At 39.3% G+C, this 27,388-nt stretch overlaps 1 protein-coding gene across 1 annotated transcript in view; it reads left to right on the top strand.

Moving 5' to 3' along the window:
• The window catches only part of LOC132829515 (cystathionine beta-synthase-like), a 36,017-nt gene extending 12,068 nt beyond the window's left edge, over positions 1–23,949 (top strand). The window contains exons 5-15 of the mRNA XM_060846735.1: positions 2,132–2,266; positions 2,590–2,659; positions 6,467–6,558; positions 8,294–8,419; positions 9,200–9,284; positions 12,148–12,253; positions 12,607–12,675; positions 13,170–13,304; positions 14,575–14,683; positions 17,092–17,176; positions 23,831–23,949. Of these exons, the coding sequence (XP_060702718.1) occupies positions 2,132–2,266; positions 2,590–2,659; positions 6,467–6,558; positions 8,294–8,419; positions 9,200–9,284; positions 12,148–12,253; positions 12,607–12,675; positions 13,170–13,304; positions 14,575–14,683; positions 17,092–17,176; positions 23,831–23,949 (1,131 nt within the window). The remainder of the gene's footprint in view (positions 1–2,131; positions 2,267–2,589; positions 2,660–6,466; positions 6,559–8,293; positions 8,420–9,199; positions 9,285–12,147; positions 12,254–12,606; positions 12,676–13,169; positions 13,305–14,574; positions 14,684–17,091; positions 17,177–23,830) is intronic.
• Positions 23,950–27,388: the final 3,439 nt, after the last annotated feature.

The following is a 27,388-nucleotide window of genomic DNA, read 5'->3' as shown; positions in this document are numbered from 1 at the left end:
TTCCTGAGGCAATGAGGAGTATAAATGGAGTCAATAGGTGATGTGTGATGGACTGGGCTGTGTTCACAACTTTCTGTAGCTTTTTACGGTCCTGAGCAGAGCTGCTGCCATACCAAACTATGATACACCTGGATAGAATACTTTCTATGGTGAATCTATAAAAATTGATATCAGTTTTTATTGATATGCTGAATTTCTTTACTGTCCTGAGGAAATAGAGGCGTTGTTGTATTTCCTGGACTATTACATCAATGTGGATAGACCAGGACAAATCGTTGGTGACTGTCCTATGAGCTTGACACTTTCAATCATCTCAACCTCAGCTCCATTGATGTAGGTAGGGGCATCCCATCCACCTCATTTTCTGAAGTCAATGTCCATCTCTTTCATTTTGCAGACATTTAGGAGAAGATTGCTATCTTTTCACCATGCCACCAAGCACTTTATCTCTTTCCTGTATTCTGTCTTGTCCTTGTTTGAAATCCAGCCTACAATGATTGTGTCATCATCAAACCTGTTGGAATTAGGGCAAAATTTGGCCACACAGTCATAACTGTACAGGAAATATAGTCAGAGGCTCAGTATGCAGTGTTCTTGCATGCCGGTGTTGAGGGTTGTTGTGGAGGAGGTAGGAGGTGGAGTTGCCTATTCTCACTGATCACGGTCTATGGGTCAGGAAGTCGAAGATCCAGCTGTGCATGTGCGTGTGTGTGTGTGTGTGTGGGGGGGGGGGGGGGGGGGGGGGGGGAGCAGGGGGGGAGGGGAGTAACTGAGACCTAGGCCTAGGCCTCAGAGTTTGGAGATTAGTTTAGGTGGAATTAAAGCTTTAATCAGAGTGGGAGCCTGACATAGGTATCCCTGTTCTCCAGATGTTCCAAGGATGTGTGTAGAGCCAAGAAGGTGGGATCTGCGTTGTGACAGTGCATGAATTTCAAGGCAACAAGGCAGATTGAGTAGATAGTATTGATGTGAGCCATGACTAATCTCTCAAAGCACTGCATAATTATGTAGATCAGAGCCACTGGGTGGTAGTCATTTAAGCTGGTATGTACAGGATCTGAGTGCATGCCTGGGGATTCCATCTGAGCCAGTCATTTTCCATGAGTTCACTCTCAAAAAGGCCGATCTAACGGCTGACTGAGGGAACAGGTGCTGTTGAGACAGATGGCATTGTTTCACTGACCTTCTGTAAAATGGATTGAGTACATTAGGGAAGGATATATTTTATTACCTATTCTGCTCTGCTTTACTTTGTAGTCCATTATATCATGTAGGCCTTGCCACAAACGATGGGTGTCCTTGCGGTTAGTTAGAGTCTCTAGTTTAGTGACATTATAGAGACACCAAGAGACAGAGGCCACATGACTCCAACCAGCAGAGAGGTTGCCACCTTGATACCCATTGATTCCAGTTTCACAAGGGGTCTTTGATGCCATGCTTGGTCGAATGCAGCCCGAATGTTCACGGGCTATCACTTTCACCTCACCTTTGAAATTCAATGCTTTCGTCCATGTGTGAACTAAGACTGTAATGAGGTCAGGAGCTGAGTAGCCCTGGTGAAACAAAGTGGGCGTTACTCAGCAGACTATTGCTGAGCGGGTGCTGCTTGATAGCATTGTTGATGACACCTTGATGACACCTTCCATCACTTTACTGCTGATTGAGAGTAGACTGATGGGGTAGTAATTAGTCGGGTTGGATTTGTCCTGCTTTTCATGTGCAAAACTTACCTGGACAATTTTCCACATTGTTAGGTGGATGCCACTATTGTAACTGTGCTGGAACAGCTTGGCTTGGGAAGCAGCAAGTTCTGAAGAACAAGTCTTCAGTACTATTGCCGAAATGTTGACAGGACCCATAGCCTTTGCAATATACAGTGCCTTCAATCATTTTGTTGGCCAAAAAGATCGAATGAAGTTGAAAGAAATTGATCTTGAGGTGGAAAGCCAGCAGTATTTTCTTGCCCCATTGTTTTGCCAAAAGTAAATATTTGCTCAAATTGGATGCTGACAGCACACACAAATTGCAATTTACTTCTTATGAATGTTTGAGTCTGTTTCTACTGCTGTTATTCTTCAATGTTGTATTGTTTATCAACTATTTCCATTTTTTTGTCCGTTTTTTGTTACAGGTCAATGTGTTAAAAGCCTTGGGAGTTGAAGTGGTGAGGACACCAAACACTGCAAATCTCAATAGCCCTGACTCTCATATTGGAATGGCCTGGAAACTGAAGAGCGAGATTCCAAACTCTCATGTGTTTGATCAGGTGAAATCACTTGTCAATGTAACTTATGTAAATTTCTTGCATCCATCAGATCACACGGAAATATTGTGCAATATATGCATTTTGTAAAAATGCATCAAGCAGAAATTCAATTCCTTCCTGGAATGTGCAGAATGATGGCAGTGGAAGTCTTGAGGGATCAAGCTATTTGACTTTAAATGAAGAATAGTGAAAATTTCAGAGAACTTCAACTAGATCCTTGAAATTTTCCCTTACGATACCCCAAAAACTTGTAAGACTTGTCTATAAATCTATTATTTTGCTTTAAATGGAAACATTAATGCCAATATTTATTTTATCCTCAGTATCAAAATGCTAGCAATCCATTAGCACATTATGACATCACTGCAGAAGAAATTCTGGATCAATGTGAAGGTAATAATTTCTTTAGAGAACCTATTCCTTATTTGCCTCAACATCCATGAAGCACAGACTGTCCCTATGGCATTGTGCGTGTAATATTGACTGAACCGATTCCACCATGAGATAGTATTCTAGTTTTGAATTAAAAACATAAATGATCATATAGTTCCTGAGTCGACAGAGCTCTTTACACTCCTTTCCCCCATCAAACCTGAGGTTGATTGTGATTTAGGATCAAGTTGCAGGAGTAATCAGTTGATTCAGTTGTACACAGGGTTCTTATTTTCTAAACTTGCATTCACCTGGAAGATTCACATTTTAAAAATACATTTAAGGGGTTGGGGAGCTGCTGTCTAAGGCAGGATTCATTGCTCAACCCTAAATGTCCTGAAGAAAGTGGTAGTGATCTGCCTTCATAAATTGCTGCAGGCTTGAAGTATAAGGAGACACAGCCAGTGTTAGATTGCTTCAGGATTTTGACTCGACCACAGTGAAGGAGATTCTAACTCCATATTGTGAGAAAGGTGTATTTGCAGATTATGGTTCTCCCATGCATCTGTTATCATTGTCCTTCTAGGCAGTAAAGGTCTTGGATTTGGAAGGTGTTGCTGGAAGAACCTTGGTGTGTTACTGCAGTGCACCTTATAGATTGTGCGCACTGCAGCCATTATGCATAGCAGTACTGGGAATTTCTGCCAGCAGTGGCAGCTGGCATGACAATCCAGTGGGCTTCTTGACCCTGGATGGTGAGAACAATCTTGAACAGGATGCTTTAATTTTGGGCCTTAACATTTTACCTTTGACTGTGGTAGGTAGCTACACAGCAAATTGTATTTCACCTTCCAGATGTCTTCAATAGTGCTATCAGCTGAGCAATAACCTGCTCACTGGTGCCCAGTTTGCATTTTGCTGGAACTACTCAGCTCCTGACCTCATTAACAGCCATTGTACAAATGTGGACAAAAGCGCTGAATTTCAGAAGTTCAGTGAAAGTGACGGTCATGAACATCAAGGTTGCATTCGACCAAGTGTGGCATCAAGGAGCCCTAGCAAAACTCTATTCAATGGGCATCAAGGGGGCAAATTCTCTGCTGGCTAGAGGCATACCTGGCACATCAGAAAATGGTTGCGGTTATTGGCAGTCATTCATCTAAGCTATAGGACATTTCTACAGAAGTTCCTCAAGGTAGTGTCCTAGGCCCAACCACCTTCAGCTGCTTCATCAATAACCATTCGTCTATCATAAGGTGAGAAATATGAATGTGCAATTATTGATAAACAATGTCCAGCACCCATTCACAATTCCTGAGATACTGAAGCAGTCCAGTTTCAAATGCAACAAGGCCCGGACAATATCCAGGCTTGGGCTGACAAAGGCAAGGCAAAAGTGAGGACTGCAGATGCTGGAAACCAGAGTTTAGATCAGAGTGGTGCTGGAAAAGCACAGCAGGTCAGACAGCATCCGAGGAGCAGAAAAATCAACGTTTCCGGCAAAAGTCCTTCATCAGGGCCTTCATTCCTGATGAAGGGCTTTTGCCTGAAATGCTGATTTTCCTGCTCTTTCGATGCTGCCTGACCTGCTATGCTTTTCCAGCACCACCCTGACAAAGGCAAGTAACATTTGCGCTACACAAATGACAGACAATGACCATCTTGAATAGGAGATAATCTAACCACTACCACTTGACATTTGAAGGTGTTAAAGGTGTTACCATCACTGAATCCCCCACTATCAACATTCTGCAGGTTACCAATGATCAAAGATTCATCACAAAGACCATCACTGGGTCAAAATCATGGAATTCCCTCCCTTAGGGCCTTATGGGTTTACTTACAGCCCATGGACTGCAACGGTTCAAGAAGGCAGCTCACTGCTACATTCTCAAGGTCAACTAGGAAGGGCAATAAATGCTGGCCAGCCAGTGACACCCATGTCCTACAGGAAAATATAAACGTAATCCTCTGGATTTATCTCTGTAACCCAGAATGATTTTTCCTATTCGAGTATTGTACTCGAATAATATACCAGCACTTACAAGCACTGAAGTCACTGAATACATGAATGGCACCCAACTCAAAGTCTCTGTTGTTGTCACTGTCTTTGAGCTGCCATGTCAAATACTTTCCTAGTTTACCATCATGCGTTGCATGAGTAATACTTCCCTACGGTTCAGTGTCAGAAAAACTGAACTGCTCCTACTTGTTCTTGCTACACGCATATCTCCATTCATAATGCTACAAATATTGTCTCGATCTTTGCTCTGATCTAATCTCTGTTTTGTCACATTATTCTGTTCAAAGCTGTGTATAGAATATGCATACCATATTTGGGGATTCCTGAAGCAGGGCTTATGCCCGAAACATCGATTCTCGTGCTCCTTGGATGCTGCCTGACCTGCTGCGCTTTTCCAGCAACACATTTTTCATACCATATTTGGGGGTCTAATACAAATTCAGGAACATTTGCCAGTCACACCTATATGCTTTTTATAAAGATTTATATCCATAACTGCAGGCACATTTTGAAGTTCCAAATTCAGAAGCAAGGTCACTAGACCTGAAACATTGACTCTGATCGGAAAGATGTTGTGAAACTTGAAAGGGTTCAGAAAAGATTTACAAGGATGTTGCCAGGGTTGAGGATTTGAGCTACAGAGAGAGGCTAAACAGGCTGGGGCTGTTTTCCCTGGAGCGTCGGAGGCTGAGGGGTGACCTTGTCGAGGTTTACAAAATTATGAGGAGCATGAATAGGGTAGAGGGAGTCCAGAACTAAAGGGCATAGGTTTAGGGTGAGAGGGGAAAGATATAAAAGTGACCTAAGAGGCAACTTTTTCACACAGAGGGTGGTATGTGTATGGAATGAGCTGCCAGAGGAAGTGGTGGAGGCTGGTACAATTGCAACATTTAAGAGGCATTTGGATGGGTATATGGATAGGAAGGGTTTGGAGGGATATGGGCCGGGTGCTGGCAGGTGGGACTAGATTGTGTTGGGATATCTGGTCGGCATGGACAGGTTGGACCGAAGGGTCTGTTTCTATACTGCACATCTCTATGACTCTAACTGTGTATGCTGGAAATCAGAAACAAAATCAGTAATGACTGGATACATTAAGTAAGTCTGGTAGCATTTGTGGAGAGAAAACAGGGGCAACATTTCAGATCCAGTGACCCTTCTTCAGAATTGAAGAACTAGTCAGCCTGAAACTTAACCCATTTATTTATTGACTAGCTTTTGCTTTGCTCTTTGTTCCCATCTCATCAACTTCAAGAACTTGACCTTGCTCTTAAGGCACTGTACAATCTTGCTCCAATTTATCTACTCTAGCCATATTCCAGTCCAAACCCTCTATCCCTTTAACATTGGGTGATCCTCCATCTTTTCTAATCCACTAATTCACCAGACCCCAGCCTCGAGAAATGTCTTCCAAAATCATTTTGTTTTTCTGCCTTGTGTCATGCTTCCAAATTGCCTTCCAAACACCAAACATGGATCATGATCTTTCCACATTCTTACCCTTTACTCATTTATAATCCACCACATGTTTACAGCTGTTAAATAATTTAAGTTAATGCAGTTAGATTTTGCTCTCCTGTGAATTACCTGTCTGTTAGCATATGGCGTGTTACTCTGGAATAATATACAAATCTAACCTTGCTAAGCATGACCGCTTGCTGTAAATAATCTTGTAATTAATTTCATATTCAAGCTGCAACACACTACTGGAAGACAAAAGGTTCATTTCTAATGGAATATTTAGTTTAATTGTAATTTAATCATTCGAGAGTAAGTTTTTGTTTTGCTTTTTTTTATTTCCATAGGACAAGTTGATGTTGTGGTGATGGGTGCTGGAACTGGTGGTACCATCACTGGCATAGCAAGAAAATTCAAGGAAAAATGTCCCAACTGTGAGGTATTCCATCTTATATGGAGTAAATAAATGTTGATGAGTAAAGCCGTCGAGCTAAAATTGAAATGTTCTTCAAGGTGAAAATAGTGACTTCTTGTTGATTTGAAGGCGTAAAGGTAATTGTGCTGATTTAATTAAAGTTCAGCTCTGTTTGTCAATGAGCTATAAATAATAATGTTACAGCATTCATTTCAATTTATTGAGGAACTGAAACTAGCAATCTGGTTAACTATGCATGAAAACAAGACAGTTAATTTTAACATTTGGAGATTTAAGTTCCTTTTATTTAATGCTCAGCTATAAGATAGCACCTAGACCAGAAAAATGGAACATACTTGTGTTTATTTTATTGGATCTTTGATCACATGCCTCATATTGGCAGTTGTCAATTTGTTGCAATTTTCTGAGATTGAGAAACAGCAATTTTGTTACAATACGTTAGTTAATTAGGCAACAAAACGAAATATAAGAACTGTGACTGATGAGAATGATGTATGAAATGTGAAGTCTTTCTGTAAAATGGAAGAGCAGAGGCGGTTCTCTTTCATGCCCCAGATACTTTGTGGTCTTTTGTGAGAATCTTTGGTAGTAACTGTCTTTGCTGTTCCCATCGGCTGATGTGGAGGTTTTCCTGGTCTTCTCCCAAGGTGGTGGTGGTTTGTCCTGCCCCCATCCCCATAGATGTCATGTTCAAACCTATCTTGCCCCACCCACCCTTTTTTGACATACCTTTATTTTGGAGATTGGCCATCTGTACCATGCCATTTACCTTCCTAAAGTCCTGCCTACCTTCCTGATGAAGAGCTTATGCTTGAAATGTCAACTCACCTTCTCCTCGGATGCTGCCTGACTGGCTGTGCTTTTCCAGTACCACACGTTTTGACTCTGATCTCCAGCATTAGCAGTCCTGACTTTCTCCTAAAGTCTTTTATCTAATGATCATGATGCCGGGATGACCATTTGCCCACTTCCATTTGAAGGCTGGATTTCATTCCGTCTTAGAACAAAATATTCTTATTTTCAGTAAGATGCGCTCATTATAGGGTAATGTGATAGCTGATGAATCATCTGTTTATACATGTACAGAGCTAGTTATTACAACAACAGTTAAGTGAGGTTTCATGTTACACAGAAGATACCAAACATGAAATACTGACTGAACACAGGTCTAAAGGGGACCTCAGTTTCAACATTTAAAAGCAACATCAAAAGAGTCCCAGGAATGATTAGTAGGGGTAGATGATACTCAGTTAAGCACGTCTCCACTCTAAGCTCCTACCATATGACTAATGCATTAATTTTACATTGATTATTCTTTGATTCTTCTGGATGAACCTGCCAAAATTGCATTGCTTTTATACTTTGATTCAATGCTATCACAATGATGTGTGGTCTGTTACCAAACTCTCTTGCCTGTAAATTATTTCTCTTGCTGTTTCATATTACTTATCTTGACTGCGATGGTAGAGATCTGAGCTACCAACTCAGCACTTAATGGCAGTCACCTCACATAAAACTCTACAGCACATTGGTACAAACCATATAGTATAATGGAAGACCAAAATGCAATAAACTCTATCAATTTTGACTGAGAATGAACTAATTTATTTCCAACGTAGGAACTAAAGAAAGACCATCTTACTCCAGCAGTTTGCTACAATTCAGTTTACATTTTATTCAAAACCAAAAAAAAATTTCCAATCTGGAAAATGTAATTGATTTTCTTTACCCTTATCAGATCATTGCTGTTGACCCTGAAGGTTCAACTATGGCTGAACCAGAAGAACTGAACTTTCCAGACCAGATTTCATATGAAGTGGAAGGAATTGGCCATAGATTTATACCGACCGTACTGGACAGAAAAGTATGTCCTTGCATTCCACATACCGGGTATAATTACTTCAAGATCTCACTACTCCTAATGCATCAGAAAATAAGGACAAAGTGATAGGCTGTTTTCAACTTGACACTTGGTTAAAAAATTGTAATATTCCAGGCTGATTTTACTATAAAATGCTATATATTTGCAAATAACTCAAATTATTTTCAGTAATGATGAGCTTTCTTGTTTCTGCTCGAAATGTATATCCTAGAAATCATATATAACATATATTCTTTCAATAGGCAGCAAATGTGATTCATTTGAGATCCAAAAAGTTAGAAAATTTGGAAGAGTGCAATGTAAATAAATAAGAAAAAAAACTATTTAACTAAACAAGTCTGCTCCTTCTAACATATGACATCTCATCCTGTTTTGAAAAATGCACTATTTCTTATAGAGCAGTTGGCAATTTCTTCCATAACCTTTGCTTTTACTTTGTATGGGGATTTCATGATGTTAACTTTTGCTACTCTTTTCTTTGAGAAAAAAACTGACTTTTTGTGCACCTTATTAGCATGGGATAGGTAGACATGAAACCTGCATGCAGTACTTTCCCTGTTCAACCATAGCAGATACCTTAAGGTTACAATAAAGTGCAAACTATATCCTTTATTTTAAGTTAAGTGCTTCTGACAGAAAATTGTCGTCAATTTTTTATAGAACTGGCTAGACTGAACAGCTAACAATTTTTTCATTTGATCTTTAGCTTAATTCTTCAAAACCATATTGTCCACTGTAACAAAACTGTTCTTTTTCAAACAGGTGATTGACAAATGGCTGAAGACTAATGATGAGGAAAGTTTTGCAATGGCTCGGATGTTGATCAAAAAGGAAGGATTGCTGTGTGGTAAACCATGTTTCAGATAGTAGTTACATGATTTTTTTTTTATTTCTGTGAAATGAGATTCACAACATGAGTCTTTTCAGCAGTACCCTCTCCAAAATATTGGTTATATTGAATTGTGGAACTTATTGTTGTTTGAACTTAAAGATATTGGGTAAATTTGCCTAATACGAATGTTCTAAAATTCATTCTAAGCACAGCTGGAAGGCTGGATGATCAATCTCTCATAAGAAGATTTTGTCAAAAAAAAAATTGCCTTGCAATGCCATAAGGGACTTTTGGGCCTTCACAGCATCATGATTTTCTAGCTTTATTCAGTATTTGCGTTGTATTACATACATTCATATCTCAATCTATATAATGCTAAGTAGGAAGTTACCTGATAAGTTATAACAACCATATTTGAAGTTGTTGTAATGGAATAATTGTCATTAACTAAATGGTTCACCAAAGGAGGCATTGGATATGTTGAAATAGGCCATCTGTTGAACCCTTTGAGGAGGCCCCAAAGATGCAATTTATGATTCTGTTCTTTTACAGGTTAAGCCCCATTAGCAATAGAGAATAGTTCAATGTCACTTTAGAATGAGTAAGCCTGTCCTAACAGATAGAAATCAAATGTAGAATAATTAATTCAGAGAAATAGTTTTGGGTTTGAATCCTGGCCATTACAAAATTCAACTAATCACCAAAACAAATTCCGTTTGGCTTTGTAATTGAATAAGTGTTGTTTAGATTTTGGAGAAAATTTTGGAAATCCTGTAAAGGGATTTTTGTGTGCCTACAGTTGTAGAGTCCTTACCTCTGAACCTGGAGGCCTAGTTTCAATTCTTCTCCAGAGATGCAATAATCTCTGAATAGGTTAATTAGTATACATCTTCAATAACCTGCGAATGTTGTAAAATCACCAGTGTGTTATCAGCTTACTGAAGTTCAGCTTGTGATTCTCCACCTCAAAAGTATCTGCTATAATTTATCAGGTGGCTTCCATTTCAGCTTTGCATAAATCCATGTGCTGGGAGAGAACTTTGAGCAATTTGCTCTTCATCTTTACTTTTATTATAAAATTAAATAGACTGAAAAGGGTGCCTCCAATTGTACGCTGACAAATGTAAAGGTTGTATGTCTTATTTCACATCTTTGGTCTGGACCTTTTCTGCGCCTAAGAATTTGCTGCTTCACAGGTTCAGACAGGATTATTTAAATATATTTAAAAGGTGCTGTGCAACATAAAATTAGATGTAAAGTAGTTATTTAAGAGAATGTATTGGTGATCTCTTTTTCTGTCAGTACAATACTGGAAAACCAGAACCAAAAGTTGGTCTTAGTGAGGTAACTGAGGATTTGCAAGTCTTTCTAAACTAAGTCAAATGTTCATTATTTACAAGATTATTGTCTGACAGAAAACTAAGATTTTCAAGATTAGTCTAAATGTTAAAATGCTAAACATTTTTTTCCAAACTAACTAACTATCTTAACTCATCATGATGAAAGACTATTTGGAATACTTGTCTCTAATTTTCAATGCAGTATTAAGAAAATCAGGAAACCCCACTTGAGACACCACTTAAAACCTTATGATGTGGAACTGGTTAAGTGATATCTAATGACATGACGTTGCATGATACCTTTAAATTTGCATTAATTTTGAAAACAGTAATCCTTCCATGCCCAAATTCAAACAATATAAATTAAATAAGCAAAAGCATGTGAATGTAAAAGTGAGAAAGTTCATCTAGCTTACCTCCATCAACTAGTAACATTGGAGGAAATTCAGTGCTGGCTTTGGTACAAAATGGATGGGAATGAATTGGCCTGATTGACTATCCCATTGAGTTCACAATTACTTAATTTGGTGCTTTTCAAGTATGTTACTTTTCTTATCGTTATGTAATTGAATGAAGTAGCCTATAGAATTATTTTATGGGCAATATGAAACAAGATTATTTTGATTGCTGTTAACATTATTTACATTACAAGGTTCAGTACATCCAGAATTGAATTATATTCAAGGAACAGTGCCAATGTTTTCATTTCTTAATCTTGTTAGTATTCATTGGAATCATTGACCCAGATTTTTAATGATGATAAGGTTGTCAGCATTTACTTTCATTACTTGTTTGAAATTGATACCAAATTCTGGAGTCTGCAGTTAAACTGAGAAATTCAGAAGTTGTAGTTAATGTTTCCATGCTTCTCCATAAGGAGCGATTGTCTGCAATTAATTAGAAATTGGTGAGATCTTGCCTGTTTAAATTTTTAGTGATGCTGTTAAAAGAACATTGTAAAAGTTACATCTTCTTCATGAGGTACAATTGGGTTTTCAATGACACACCATGTTAATAATTATTGATGAACAGCCTCAAAAATGTTTTTAAAAATTCCTGAAAATTTACATTTATATTTGTGGAATTTTTTCTCCAATATGATTTCAAAAAGTCAATATTTTCAAAAGTTTCTTTATTTAAAAAGGTTTGTTAATGATATTTCAGCTTGTACATCAATGCCATGACTATGTCCTAATCATTTATTTTACTCTCTGCAAAATGTAGCAATGGGAAGAATAATCAGAACTTTTTACTTACTGTCAGTGAAAATGGTGTAATGTGATTGGCCACTTGTCCTATCTGATGACATCATTGTTACTAGGGTGCAGAAATCTTGCATATTTTGGTGACAGTTTTTTTTAAATAAAATCATAGATGGGGAAATTCATGTCATGGGGCTTGTTAAATCTATACAGGCAGTTGTTTTTAAGGTCAATGGTGAGGACTGTCACTTGCTGAGTGATGGTAATATCCAGCACGCTGTATGAATAACAGCGGCTTGTAAGTAAGCTTTTGTTTCCATTTTGCCTGTTCTTGAGGTGGAAGCTCTGGTAGTGCCATGTGTGCAGCTTTAAGAGTGGCAAAAGATCTGAAAGAAGGACAGCGCTGTGTCGTGATTCTCCCAGATTCTGTTCGAAATTACATGTAAGTCAGTAAATAATGCTGCTTTGCACAACTATCTAACACATTCACATTTGTAAAATACCTGCCCTTTACCTATAGGTCTTGTTGCTGTTCTATACAGCCCCTAGTTCTCCAGCAATGTGGGATTTTATTAGAATTTAATATTGCTCTTCTTTTGTTCAAATTGAAATGTGGTAATAAAGTGACACAAATATCCCACAAGAAATTAAATTCAGGAAGATATTTGACACCATTACATGATATGCATCATTAAGAAGATGTGGCCAAATTATCCAGCAATTGCAACTTGTTTAATTTTCTGAAAACTAACTGAGTATTTATCTTTATTTGTTCTTTAACTTGCACTGATTTAGGTCAAAATTTCTTAGTGATGATTGGATGGAAGAGAAAGGGTTCCTGCATGCAGACAGTGACCAAAAAAGGTAAATACACAAAGTTGGCTGATTAATTCTCCAAAGTGCTGAGATACTATTAATGAAAAGATTGTCAGTATCTTATTTCAGGGAGTAGTTTTAAACAAAAAGATCTTTGCACAAAGGTATAAGTAAACATTTCAGAATATAACATCTCCACTTTAACTTACAGCAGAATTACTTTGAAGATCATTGTGAATAAAATATTGGTGGGATTAGTTGGTATACGCAACTTAGATTTTCAAATGTATTTGCTCTACCACTAGTATGGCAATCAGGACTTAAGGATTAACAATTTCTACAAAACATTTAAAATGTGAGCATTCTAGGCCCCTTTATGCGCTTAGAGAAGGTCATCTGCCCCAATTAAAATCCTTATTTTTACGGCCACCTTGAAGGTTTATCACACTAACAAAACCATTAGAATAGCAGCAAATGTTGTGGTATGTTATCTCAATTTTTTTAATTAACTGGGTTAATTTTCTGTTTCATTTTTGCTGTAGCTGGTGGAATGTACCAATCAATCAGATGAAGCTTCCCTCAACTCTGACTGTCCTTCCCACAATCAGTTGCCAGGACATTATCCAGATTCTCAAAGAGAATAGCATGAACACTGCAGTGGTCATTGACTCCAGTGGGTAGGTATTATCCCAAGGAGTGACTTGTGGTGATGGTGGGAACTTTATACTAACATGTATAGCTAAAGGATATTCAATGTGAATATTAAATTCATGGAATAAAATCTAGCATCCAGTTCACCATTACCATCCACAACTACAACATGACTGTATCTAGTTGGATGTCAAGAGTTTTCAAATTCTTTTTCAATTGAATCTGTTGATAAGAAAGACTGCTGTGAGTATGCAACATGATTCATAAGGCATTTGGAACACCTTTCAATCTGTGCAGACTAATCCTAACCTCAATCACCATTGTTGGTTAGAACTAAATTAATTGAACAATCAAATTGTTGAAATGGCAATAATGCATTGCAATGGTCTGAGCTATGCATGCTAAATGCCTTCTTTACCACCTGATCTACCTGTGATGCAATTTTCAAAGATCTTTGTATCTGAACCACTAGGTCTCTCTGTTCCACAACACTTCCCAGGGCCTTACCATTAACTGTGTAAATCTGCCTTTGTTTGTCTGACCAAAATGCAACAATTCACATTTATCTAATTTAAAATCCATTGACCACTCCTTGGCCTATTGGCCCAGTTGATCAAGATCCTTTGTACTCTTAGATAACCTTCTTCACTATGCCACTAATTTTGGTGTTATCTTCAAACATACTAACCATGCTTATTATATTCAAATTGTTTATGGACATTTTGGATGGCATGGACCAGTTTGGGCCAAAGGGCCTATCTCCCTGCTATAGGACTCTACAACTCTATAAATGACAAAGGACAGTGGGACCCTGCACCGATACCTGTAGAACATCGTTGGTCACAGGCCTCCAGTCCAAAAAAAACTCTCCAGCACCACCCTATTTCTTCAACAGTCAAGCCAATTTTGTATCTAATTAGCAAACTCCCCCTCAATCTCTTGTGATCTAACTTTAAAGTCAATTGCTCCTATTTAGAGTAAAGATGTTCCAAACAGTGTACAATGCTGATATGATTTTCCTGTGCGCCCGTTATAACACTGATATGAAATCTTATGCCGGTTGATTGTGAAAATGCCAGGTACACCCAAATATTTTCCAATTCAAGTGTTCTATTTCTTATCACAGAACAAAGTATGAGTTGGTTACAAATCATCTCTAATATTCTGAGTAGATCCAGTGTGAGTTCACATGGCTAAATTAGTTCAAATGTAAAGTTTTTGCTGACAGCTTACTATTGTCATTAATAGGTGAAAGTCATGCAACGGATAATTATTGTTTTATGAATTTGTCTGCAGGACTGTTCTGGGTTTAGTCACCCTTGGAAATATTAAGTCTTTAGTTCATGAAGGAAAACTGAAGCTCACTGATATGGTGTCTAAAGTCATTTACCAGCAGTTCAAAAAGGTAGGGGATGCACCTTTTTAAGGCAGATATGCAATTTGTGAAGTTTCTACTTTGGTGATTTAACCTAAACATACAATTAGGAAATATGTATAAATTCTGAAGTAATTAGCTTTTTTTTAATGCCATATAATACTGTTTTATTTATCACTAAATGTGATTAGAAAGTAAAATTAGTATTTGATTTGAAACAATTGTGTCAATTCTTCTTTTGAATGTGAAGATAACATTCATTTAAGAGGGCATAGTTTTAGGGCAAGGGGCAGAAGGTTCAGAGGGGATTTGGGAAAAAATGCTTTCACTCAGCTTGTGGTGGGAATTTGGATTGCATTGTCTGGGAAAGTAATGGAGGCTGGAAACCTTAATGCTTCAAACATATTTGGATGAGCACCTCAAACATCAAAATATTCAAGGATACGGGACAGTTCAAGAAATTGGGATCAGCACACTTTTTTAGTTATGTTAGTGCAGATTCAATGGGCTGAAGGGCCTTTTCTGCATTGTATGAATCTATTTAAAGTTCTTCAATGAAATGTGATTGCTTGAGTGACAATGAGAAAGTCTGTCCTTGGATCTAGTTGCAGTTCAGTTAATATCTTGTTAGGGATTGTATGAACAGCAATCCAAACATTAGGTACTGAATTGACAAAATGAACTTTATTACATGTAAGAGTTAAATAAAGCAAGCACTTTTATCATTTTTTATTCATTCACTGGATATGGGCATTAATGGCTAGGATAGCATTTTTTGCCCCCTCCCTAATTGTTATATTCTCACAGCTTCTACGTAGTTGCTGATCCCTAACTTCTGTCAGATATTTCTCTCTGCCTGTCCCAAGCTGACTGAATAAGATACTGCTTCCATGCTAATTGCAAACTACATTCTGGCACAACATTCTGTGAAGGCTTCCTTATGGTGTGAGCTCTGTAAATCTTCCAGTTTCTTTTCCTTTCACGAATTCCAAACTGTTCTCAAGCCTCACCTGCATGCCACACTGTGAATAAAAAAGGTTAGCATTTTCTGTGTTTATAAATGGACATTTATATCATTTCACATTCCAAAATCTGAGCTGCAGTCTACTCAGACACTTCTAAATGCACAGTTCCAGATAATTTGAACAAAATAACATCCTATCCACAGTCTGAGTCTATGCATGATTTAGGATGGTCTGAAAAAAATGTGAACAGACTGTTTTAACTGCAACACAACTCTGATTTTTAAATTTGTTGCTATAATTGCTCTTATTTTAACAGCAAGGGAATAAACAACGCTTTGGAAAAATTATGTTGCTCATTTCCTCACATTATTTTAAAATATTTGTTGTATTTATTACTGCTGTTTGTAATGCAAATTCATGGTAATACTGTGTTAAGGCTCTAACCTTACATTATTGTAATAAAATCATTGCTGATATTTAAATATCTTTATTACTGTAGTATTAAAGTGTACTTCAGGAACAAAATTATATAAGGCATATTTCAGAACAGCATGTGTGTATGAGAAGTGACAAATGTTAATACACAACGTGTTAGTATTCGCAGACAGAAAGAACATGTACATGCACTGCACCAGTTTCATTCATCTAAGTCACAGCCATTTACTGATTCATTTCTCAGAGCAATTCCCTAAACAATCAGAGTTAACCTGTCTAGTTTAAAATTGAAACATAGCCTTCCAGGTAACTGTTAATCAGTATTAATTGGTGCCTTTTCCCTGACAACGCCTCTACCAATCAAGTCCATTTTCCAATCAACCAACATTCTTCTCCCATGTTGTAAAATTGTTGTTTTTCCCCTTGAATTGACACTCTTGTGAATTGTCCTGATGGATAGAGATGAAAAGCTTTGACAAAAAGTGACTTTGTTCAGCAATACTTAAGTTCTGTATTAACACATGAGCATAAGTAAAATTATATGAACTGAAAACATGTCCTCCCTAATGTCTAAACAAATTCATGTTGAAGAAATGCTTTGGTGATTTTTATTTTGAGTTTTATTGCTTTAGCAACTTGGAACATAACCTTTGCTTCTTCAGATGTGTATATTTTCATCAGTATGCTGAAATAGATTCTATCTAAGGAAAGCTGAAGACTTCTAAATACTCAATTTTCCTTTTTCTTTGCAGTTTGTACAATTAAATCAGCTAATACACCTCGATGTATACGTGTAGGTCGAGGAATATTTATGATGGGTGTTTACTATTAATATAATTCTTACTCAAAGGGTTAATTTATCCTTTTAATCAACCAATTCTCTTATCCACAGCAAAATAGCACTGACAGGAATAGGTTTTTGTCATTTTAAATGTGTTGAAGTTTGCTGACAATATTGTGTATTTTAACAGCATCAAACGTTTAATGAAATATATTCAATGCTCTGCTCCTGTTTAACTACTTTATTTTCTTTACTAGGTGAAATTAAGTGACACTATTGGAAAAATCTTGCAGATTTTGACACTGAATCATTTTGCCTTAATTGTTCATGAACAAATTCACAGTAAGTCAAGGCTAATTTTGCTAAGCTGGTTACAAATGCATAGTAAATGTGACTGAATGTCACAAGATTTATGAAATTCATATCAAGGTAATATGATGCAACAGTATTCTATTCTCTGTTGAAATTATACAGTGGTTTTGCATCAGAAAAACCCAAGTCTATGCAGCAATATTAGTCAGAATTTAAAACTTTCTTGCTTTTGCTATTCCACAGATGATAGATTTTTGAAATGTGCCATCATGAATAGAATGGAGAGGGTAGAAATCTCATCCTAACTGAAGATGCTCACATGGCTGTGTATGAGTAGACAAGTTTAAACCATTGATACTTACTTTGATGATAATAGTTGTGTGTTTTACAGGACATCAAAATGTGGTTCATAAATTACAATGCATTTAAATTCGGTGAGCTAACCGCTACAATACCAGTATTGATTTCCCATCTTCATATCAGATATTAAGTTAGAACTTCATTTTACAATCACATTTGTGGCTTTCCACAGGTCATGTGAATGCATTTTTTTCCCTGTGAGATGCTCAGTGAATAAGAGTTATCCTCACATTAATCAGGATTGAATGCAGATATCTTCAGGTTGATCCAGAACACACTCCTGACCAAGTAGCTTGAAAGGGAAAACAATTTGAACTCAAATAAATATGGTCCATTTCATAACTTTAGTGCTATTTACGTTTTAACAGACAAACAAATGTTTACTCTCTGAAATCTTTTTCATTTATTGCAAATCTGCTGAAAGTTTGCTTTTAGTCCTTTTGGTTTTTATCTCGTGCGTTATGCTACATTTTTGCTCTCCAGTGTCTTAAGGCTAGAGGATTGTAAATGGCAAGGACTTTGTTTTTTTCTCCTGGATTAAATTAATGTTTTGGAGCAAATTTGTGTTCCCTTTCTGTCCATGGTCGATATATTTGCATAAGAGGTGCACATTTACATACTCTCATAGTCTATAAGTCTCAAATTATATCTCAGCATCAAGCTTTTGTGAGTTTAAAAACAAAGAAGGTTGTTTATTCTCAAAGCTTACCCTTAAAATTATACATTTCATTCACTTGTCTCTTACATGTACTCTCACACCCAAAGAATTGATACAGGTGAAGGTAATATACTGTTAGAGCAAATAATTATCTTAATCTTTTTTACAGCATACTTGTGATTTTGCCAACATGATGATAAGATATAAGAGCAAAAGTAGACCATGCAGTACATTGAGTCTGCATTGCCATCCAATGAGATTATGTCTGAGCTGAATCTCCTCAACTCCACTTTTCTGTTCTTTCCCTCTAATCCTTGATTCACTTTTACTGAATAACGATCTGCCTATCTCAGTTTTGAATATACCTAATGACCCAATCTCAACAGCTCCCTGCAGTATGGAGTTCCAAGACTCCATGCCCTCTGAGAGAAGAAATTCCTCCTCATTTCTGCCTTAAATGTGCAACCCCATATTGTGAGATTATGTCTAGTCCTTGCAAAGGGAAAATGAGCTTTCCGTATCAATCCTGTCAAGTTTCCAAATAACTTTGTATGTTTTGATAAGGTTCACAGACCACAAGATGTGGAAGCAGAAGTAGGCCATTCAGCCGATCGAATCTGCTCCACCATTCAATTAGATCATGGTTAATCTAATAATCCTCAACTTCAATTACCTGTTTTTTGGCCGTTGGCCTTTGATTACCTTACTGTTCAAAAATCTGTCCATCTGAGCCTGGAATACACTTAAAAACAAAGTTGAACTGTAGATCTGTAAAATGAAGTATTTTCATCAGGCTATGAGGATTTTTGTAGTTGAAATTTTAAACTTGGCTGCTTGATTGCTTGCTGCTAATTCATTAGCATTTGGTTGACTGTGCATTGAGTCATAAAGGTCTACAGTACAGAAAAAGGCGGTTTGGCCCATCGTGTTAATGTTAGTCAAAACAACCACCCAACTACTCCAAACCCATTTTCTAGCATTTCATGCATAGTCTGCAATGCCTTATTATCACATTTAAATACTACTTCAATGTTATGAGGGTTTCTGCCTATACCACCTTACAACCAGTGAGTTCCAGATTCCTATCACTTCTGGATGAAAAAAAATGTTCCTCACGTTTCCTCTAATCCTCCTGCCCCTTCACTTAAATCAATTCTCTAGTCTTTGATCCTTCCATTAGGTGTAAAAGTTTTATCCTAGCTACCCTAGGGGTGGCACGGTGGTTAGCACTGATGCCTGACAACACCAGAGACCTGGGTTCGATTCCCACCTCAGGCAACTGTCTGTGTGGAGTTTGCATGTTCTCCACATGTCTGTCTGGGCTTCCTCTTGGTGCTACAGTTTCCTCCCACAGTCAGGTTAGGTGAATTGGCCATGCGAAATTGCCCATAGTGTTAGGTGAAGGGTCTGGTTGGGTGCTCTTCGGAGGGTTGGTGTGGACTAGTTGGGTCAAAGTTATTTCTGCAGTCAGTCTCCTCTGCTCTAAGGAAAGCAACCCCAGTCTGTCCATTCTCTCTCGATAACTGAAACTTTCTAGACTCGGCAGCATCCTCAGAAATCCCCGCTGCACCCTCTTGAGTGCTATCAAATCTGTTGTATCATATAGAACTTAACTCAATATTCTGCAACACATTTGCAGCTGTGATCTCCAGCATCTGCAGACCTCATTTTTTACTCGAAGATTTTAACCTACTGCGAATCCTCTTACAAGGATGCCTTCCTTGAAGAAGCTCTCTTCCTCCCTCTACAAGGATTTCAGTGAGTCCCTCTCTCACTGCACCCCCCAGGTCCTCATTTCCCCTCCCCCCACCTTGTCTCAATCGGTTCCCTCAACTCAGCACCGCCCTCCTAACCTGCAATCCTCTTCCTGACCTCTCCGCCCCCACCCCACTCCGGCCTATCACCCTCACCTTGACCTCCTTCCACCTATCCCACCTCCATCGCCCCTCCCCCTAGTCCCTCCTCCCTACCTTTTATCTTAGCCTGCTTGGCTCTCTCTCTCTTATTCCTGATGAAGGGCTTATGCTCGAAACGTCGAATTCTCTATTCCTGAGATGCTGCCTGGCCTGCTGTGCTTTGACCAGCAACACATTTGCAGCTGTGATCTCCAGCATCTGCAGACCTCATTTTTTACTCAATATTCTGTGGCCTAACCAACATTTTATACAGATCCAGCATAACCTCCCTCCTCTAATAAAAGCAAGTATACTAAATGTCTTCTTAACTACTTTATCCACCTGTCCTGCTACCTCAAGGGACTGATGGACATGCACACCAAGGTCCCTCTCAACTTTTGTGTTTCCCAGGGTCCTACTGCATGTCAATTCTTCACTTGCCTTGTTTCTCCTGTCCAAATGCATCACCTCACATTTATCCAGACTGAATTCTATTTGACACTGGTCGGCCCATCTGACCAGCCTGTCCATATCCTGCTGTAATCTGAGGGCTGTCTCCCCATAGTTTATCACCTGACTAATATTAATATCTTCAAAATTACTGATTTCTTCTTGTGGAGTTTTAAAAAAAAACCTAATGGTCTCCCACGTCAAATGATTTCCGCAAGGTCAACCTTCTTTTTCCAAACAGAGTTATTGTGCAGGTGAATTCCAACGTCCTGTGTCATTGTTTAAAATGCTGAGATTCACACAGTCCAACCTGCATGAATGAGGGAAACCATTATAATATAGTGGAAGATTGATAGGATCCATTTACATCTATCTTACCTTGGCCCAGAGATTCTGGTGAACAGATAGACATTGGAGCAGAATAGCAGTATTGTGCATTGAGACTGTGCAGAATTCCTGATACGGCTGAATGCAAGATAATTGAATGGGAATTGGAAAATTCCAATGGCTATTTCTCATACATCTGGAACGCTCTAAAAAAAATCCTTAAAGTCAGAGAATTCTGAAGTTCCAAGACAGTGAAACTTAATACTTACCCAAAATAAATTAGCAGAATAAAAACTTATTCCAACTCCCGGATAACTTAATAAACTCAACTGAAATTCCATCTTTTATTAAAAATTAGTAGATGGACCTCTAAGGTTTGTGTACAACAGTGGTTGGTTAAAACTAACATCAAATGTAAGCACATTAACTACATCGATTGCCAAGCATGGAACACAGAATGGCTGTGTGACCCCTCAGCTGCACAACTTAGAGGGAATATTGAACTGAACCCCTAGCACACCTCTGACGAATCCCTCTCCCCGCCCCATATGGACTACAAACCTTCTGCAATTCTTGTTAACAACTGTTAGATATATATTTTCAGAGTGGCCTAATTTCATTTCTTCAATAATACCAGAGCTGCAGATGCTGGAAATCAGGAACAAAAACAGAAAATGATGATGCAACTCAGCAGATCGGACAGCATCAATGGCAAGAAAGCAGAATCAACATTTCCGGTTCAATAATCTTTCAGAACTGATCTGCTGAAGTTCAGATGATGGGTCGCTAGATACGAAACACTGTCTCTGTGCCAATGTTGGATGTTAGTTTCAACCAATCACTGTTGTACACAAATCTTAGAGGTCCATCCACGAACTTAAAAAAAAATGGAATTCCAGTTTGTTTTCTCTCCACAGATGCTCCCAGACCCGCTGAGCTTCTCCAGCAATTACTGTTTTTGTTTCTTCTTCCAACTCTGTTTTTCATAACTCCATGTTTATTGTTGATAAAGATGAATATAATTTAATGCAGGTTCACACACACTCCTTGTATTTTGAACTCATCCCAATTAGTAACCTGTTAAGTCTGCCAAAACACATCATTGTTTATAATATTATAGCCATGAGAGAGAGTTTCAATATCAACAGTTTAGAATAAATTTAAATCCTGACCCTAGAGGTAACACAATAAACCAGTGTGTGATCCAAATACCTTAATGTCTTCATTGTGATTCAAGTGAAATCTTGAAATGACTGAACTATAATCAAACAATGAACTAAGATTGTACTGTTCATAAAGGGGAAATTAATTCCTAAAAAAGAGGCATATTTTAACCTCAATTAATTTCTCATTATTTTTATTGTACCAAAGGATAATTGACTGAAGCTACTTTTAAAAAAAGTGATGTCATATTGACATTGCTAGTGTTCTGGACCAGGCCGGACCTTTTCAAAACATCTCAAGGAAGTAGCTTGGACTAACTTTGCTAGTTGTTTTATACAGGTGTAAGTGGATATTCCAGGAGGGATGCAGCTGGCCCAACCACTTAGTTTTTAACAAAACAAAATGTATTTGCAAGAAACACAAACAAAAGAGACCAGATTACAGATGAACTATCCGAAAACCCAACAGGTTATCCCAACTTAATAATGCTGTTCCAAATACTTGCAACAATCCCCATAAACACCCCTTGGTAAAAAAAGGTAAAACCAAACACAGGGTCTCAGAGGAGAAATGTCAGAGAGAGAGAGAGGGTCAGCATGGACCTGCTTCTTTGGGTCCAGCAGCTTCACAACTGGCTGCCTGATAAAACCCAATCAAACCAAACCAAAGAAAATCTGAGCTGGGAGAACAGGCCACCCCCCTTTCATTGTACAAGTGTTTTTTTTTAACTTGAAAGTATTCTCAAGTAGTTAAAACTAGACCTTTAGAAATCACTGCTTTTGTGACCTCTCTGAAAAAAAAGCCAAGAACAACATAATCGTATTAAGGGAGCAACATCATCACACTGGTTAGTGCAGCTTTCATTAATCATACTTAATTGCTGTGGAGAGGAGCTGGCATTTTGAACTGCTGACATCCATAGGGTGTAGGATTATCCACAGTGCTTTTATGAAAGGAGTTCCAACATTCTGACCTAGTGACAATGAAGGAACAGCAATATAATTCCAAGTCTAGGTGGTGTGAGATTCAAAGTGACAGTTGCAGGTGGTGGTGTTCCAATATACCTGCTGCCCTTGTCCTTGAATTTGAAGGCGCTTTGGAAAGAGCCTTAGTGAGAGGCTGCAGTGCATCTTATGGCATGTATGTATTGCAACCACTGTGCGTAGCTGGTGAAGGGAGTGAATGTTGAAAGTTGTGGTTGGGATGTCAATCTGTGAGGACTGCCTTGGCCTGGATGGGATCAAAGAGTCTCTACCTCCCTGAATGAATGGAGATCTAACAACACTCAACAAATGGAATGTTATCCTGGACAAAGGCAGCTTGATTGGCATCTCACACCATTTTAAATGCAGCTTCTGGGTCCATCAGGAGGATACTGTCGCAATAGGACTCTATCCAGCCTGCAATGTTGTGGGGGCAGAAAGGGTAAATAGAAGCAAACTACTACTATTAATTGTGGATGCCAGGAAAATACTCTAAAAATCAGAGCTAGAATTTTCATGAGTGAAATGAGTAAATATTTTGATGGAAAAGGATTGATAGAATTTTGGCATTTCCTCACTCAAATGACAATTCATATGAGATTGATTGCTAATTTTAAATCTGAGTTTGACAGATTTTGGTAACAAATATGTTGAAAGTTGAGGCAAAGGAAGGCATATGGAAGTAGGTCACAGAACACCTTTGATCTCATTGAATGATGAAACAGTTTAAAGAGTTAACTGGCCTCCTCCTCTCATCTTCTAAGATACAGAGCTTCAGAACAGTGTTATCAATATCTACATCATTGAAAATCTGAACGACATTTGTGCTTTTTTGTTTATTTTTCAGGTAATGGCAGTGGCGAATGTGGAAAAAGAGAAATGGTGCATGGTGTGGTAACATTTAATGATCTGATAACCTTTATAGCAGACAAGAAGAAAATGATGGGTACAGCAGAAAAATATTAAACGGCAGATTTAAAATCCTGATAGAGTATCAATGGCATCAGCAATTTGATGGAGGTTGTACATAGTTCAGGTTGTGTGCTTCCACATCTGTTTGTTTTTCTGTGCACAAAAGTTGTAGCTTTTGGTTCCATGTTATTACCACATCCAGTAACTTACAACCTGAAAACTTGATAACTAATAAAAGTGTGTTGCAGCCTCAAGAACTCAATAGAGTTATTTGAAGTTTAGGAAGAGGCTGTTTAGCCATGCCAGCTCCCCATGGAGCAACTAGGTCAATGCCATTTACCTGAAATGTATCATACAAGGAGTCCTGGTATTCATTGCCCTACCTTTCCATCTTTGCTGAAATATATCTAGCATGCACTTAAAATATTTTATCCTTCTCATAGAGTCATAGCATTCATACAGCGGGGAACAGAGCCTTTGGTCCAACTTGTCCACGTCTACTAATTTTCCCATATTAAAACAGTGTCATTTGCCTGCATTTGGCACATATCCCTCAAAACCTTTTCTATTTACATGTATCTCCAAATGTATTTTAAATGTACCTGCATCTACCACTTCCTCTGGCAGTGCATTTGACATATGTACCATTCCCTGCATGAAAAGGTTGCCCCTGGGGGTTCATTTTCAATCTTTCTCCTCTCACCTTATAACTTTTCCCTCCAGTCTTGAACCTCCCCATCCTAAGGAAAAAACCTTTGCTATTCACCTTATCTATACCCCTCATGATTTTATAAGCCTCTCTCAGATTATCCCCATCCAGTCTCCTTAAAACTCAAACCCTGGCAACATCATTGTAAATCTTTCCCCAATAATAATATTCTTCCCGAAGCAGGGTGACCAGAACTGCAATAGTATTCCAAAAGTTGCCTCAGCAACATCATGCATAATCGCAACATGGCATCCTAAGTCTGATAATCAATGGTCAGAGAAATGAAGGCAAGTGTGCTAAACACCTTCTTAACACCCTGAGTACCTTTCACAGAACTATGGGCATGAATCCCTATAACTCTGTGTTTGACAACACTCCTTAGGGCCCTACCATTAACTGTCCTGCTTTTATTCATCTGAACAAAATGCAATACCTCGCATTCATTCAAATTAAACAGTATCTGACATTCCTTGGCCCACTGGCCCATTTGTCGAACAATATCGTGCTGGAAAAGCACAGTCGGTCAGGCAGCAGACAAGAAGCAACGGAATTGACATTTTGGGCACAAGCCCTTCATCAGGAATGAGGCTTGTGGGCCAAAGGGGCTGAGAGATAAAGGAGAATGGGGTGGGGTTGGGGAACGCAGCTGGAAATGATGAAGTTGGAGGTGAAAGTGATACTGGGAGAAAAGGGCGAAGCAGGTAGGTGGGAAGAAAGATCAACAAGTAGGACCGTTCAAGAGGGTGGTGCCAAGTTGGAAGGGTGGGAGCGGGATAAAGTGGGGGGAGGGGAAATGGGAAACTGATGAAATCCACATTGATCCCGTGTGGTTGGAGGGCCCCAAGGCAGAAGATGAGGCATTCTTCCTCCAGGCATCAGGTGGTTAGGGTTTGGCAATGGAGGAGGCCCAGGACCTGCATGTCCTTTGTGGAGCTGGACAGACAGGGGGGGTTAACGTTTTCAGCCACAGGGCAGTGGGGTTGGTTAGTGCAGGTGTCCCAGAGATGTTCTCTGAAATCATCTGCAAGTAGGCGTCCTGTCTCCCCAATGTAGAGGAGAACACATCAGGTGCGACAGATACAGTAGATAACGTTGGGGCCCGGGGAAGCAAAAGTCATGGAGAAGGTGGAGGGCATTGGTGGTGTCCTGAATGTAGGTGAGGAGTTCCTGGACTAAGTGGGACAGGATGGTGCTGAGGTATGCAGGATAAGTTGGGTGAGGCAGGAGCTGGCTAAGACCTGATTGCCACGTCATACCCATTGTCTCAGCCTGCTCCTGCCCCACCGAACTTATCTCTGCATACCTTAACACCATTCTGTCCCATTTAGTCCAGGAACTCCCCACCTACTTTCGGGACCCCACCCATGCCTTCCACCTCCTCCATGACTTTCATTTCCATAGCCCCCAACATCTTCACCATGGGCATCCAGTCCCTGCACACATCTATCCGCCATGACGAAGGCCTCCAAGTTCTCTCTTTCTTCCTCTTACGCCGACCCAACCAGTACCCTTCCATTGACACCCTCATCCGCCTGGCTGAACTGGTCCTCACTCTCAACAACTTCTCCTTCCAATCCTCCCTCTTCCTCCAGACCAAAGGGGTAGCCATGGGCTCCCGTATGGGCCCCAGCTATGCCTGGCTGTTTGTCAGGTACGTGGAACAGTCTACCTTCCGCAGCTACACTGGCACCATCTCCGATCTTTTCCTCTGCTACATCAGTGATTGTATCGGCACAACTTTGTGCGCCCACAGTCACTTGAACAGTTCATCGACTGCACAAACAACTTCCACCCTGACTTCAACTTCACCTGCTGAAAATGTGTTGCTGGAAAAGCGCAGCAGGTCAGGCAGAATCCAAGGAACAGGAGATTCGACATTTCGGGCATAAGCCCTTCTTCAGGAATCAGGCTTATGCCTGAAACGTCGAATCTCCTGTTCCTTGGATGCTGCCTGACTTGCTGCGCTTTTCCAGCAACACATTTTCAGCTCTGATCTCCAGCATTGCAGACCTTACTTTCTCCTTCAACTTCACCTGGACCATCTCAGACACCTCCTTCCCCTTCCTAGACATCTCCATCTTGATTTCCAGTGACCGACCCAACACAGACATCCACTACAAACCCACCGACTCCCACAGCTACCTGGACTACACAGCCTCCCACCCTGCCTCCTGTAAAAACAATATGCCTTATTCTCAATTCCCCTGCCTCCACTGCATCTGCTCTCAGAACGACCAATTCCACCATAGAACATCCCAGATAGCCAACTTCTTCAAAGACCGCAATTTCCTCTCCCACGTGGTCGACGATGCACTCCAGTGCATCTCCTCCATTTCCTGCACCTCCGGCCTTGAACCTCACCCCTTCAATCGCAACAAGGACAGAACCCCCCCAGATCCTCACCTTCTACTCCACCATCCTTTGAATACATCACATCAGCCTCCACCATTTCCACCACCTACAAACAGATCTCACCACTAGAGATATATTTCCCTTCCCACCCCATTTGTATTTCAGAGACCAATCACTACCCGACTTGCTTGTCAGGTCCACAACCCCCACTAAATCACCCTCCCCTCCTGGCACCTTCCCCAGCACCACAAGAAGTGCAAAACTTGCATCCATACCTCCCCCCTCACCTCTGTCCAAGGCCCCAAAGGATCCTTCCACATCCAACAGAAGTTCACCTGTACTTCCACACACATCATCTACTGTAACCATTACACCCGATGTGGTCTCCTCTACATAGGGGAGACAGGACGCCAACTTGTGCAACATATCAGA

This window comes from Hemiscyllium ocellatum, chromosome 29 (genome assembly GCF_020745735.1).
Source record: "Hemiscyllium ocellatum isolate sHemOce1 chromosome 29, sHemOce1.pat.X.cur, whole genome shotgun sequence".
NCBI lineage: Eukaryota > Metazoa > Chordata > Chondrichthyes > Orectolobiformes > Hemiscylliidae > Hemiscyllium > Hemiscyllium ocellatum.
Note: the sequence above shows the minus strand (reverse complement) of the source record. Positions and strands in the feature narration are given on the sequence as shown.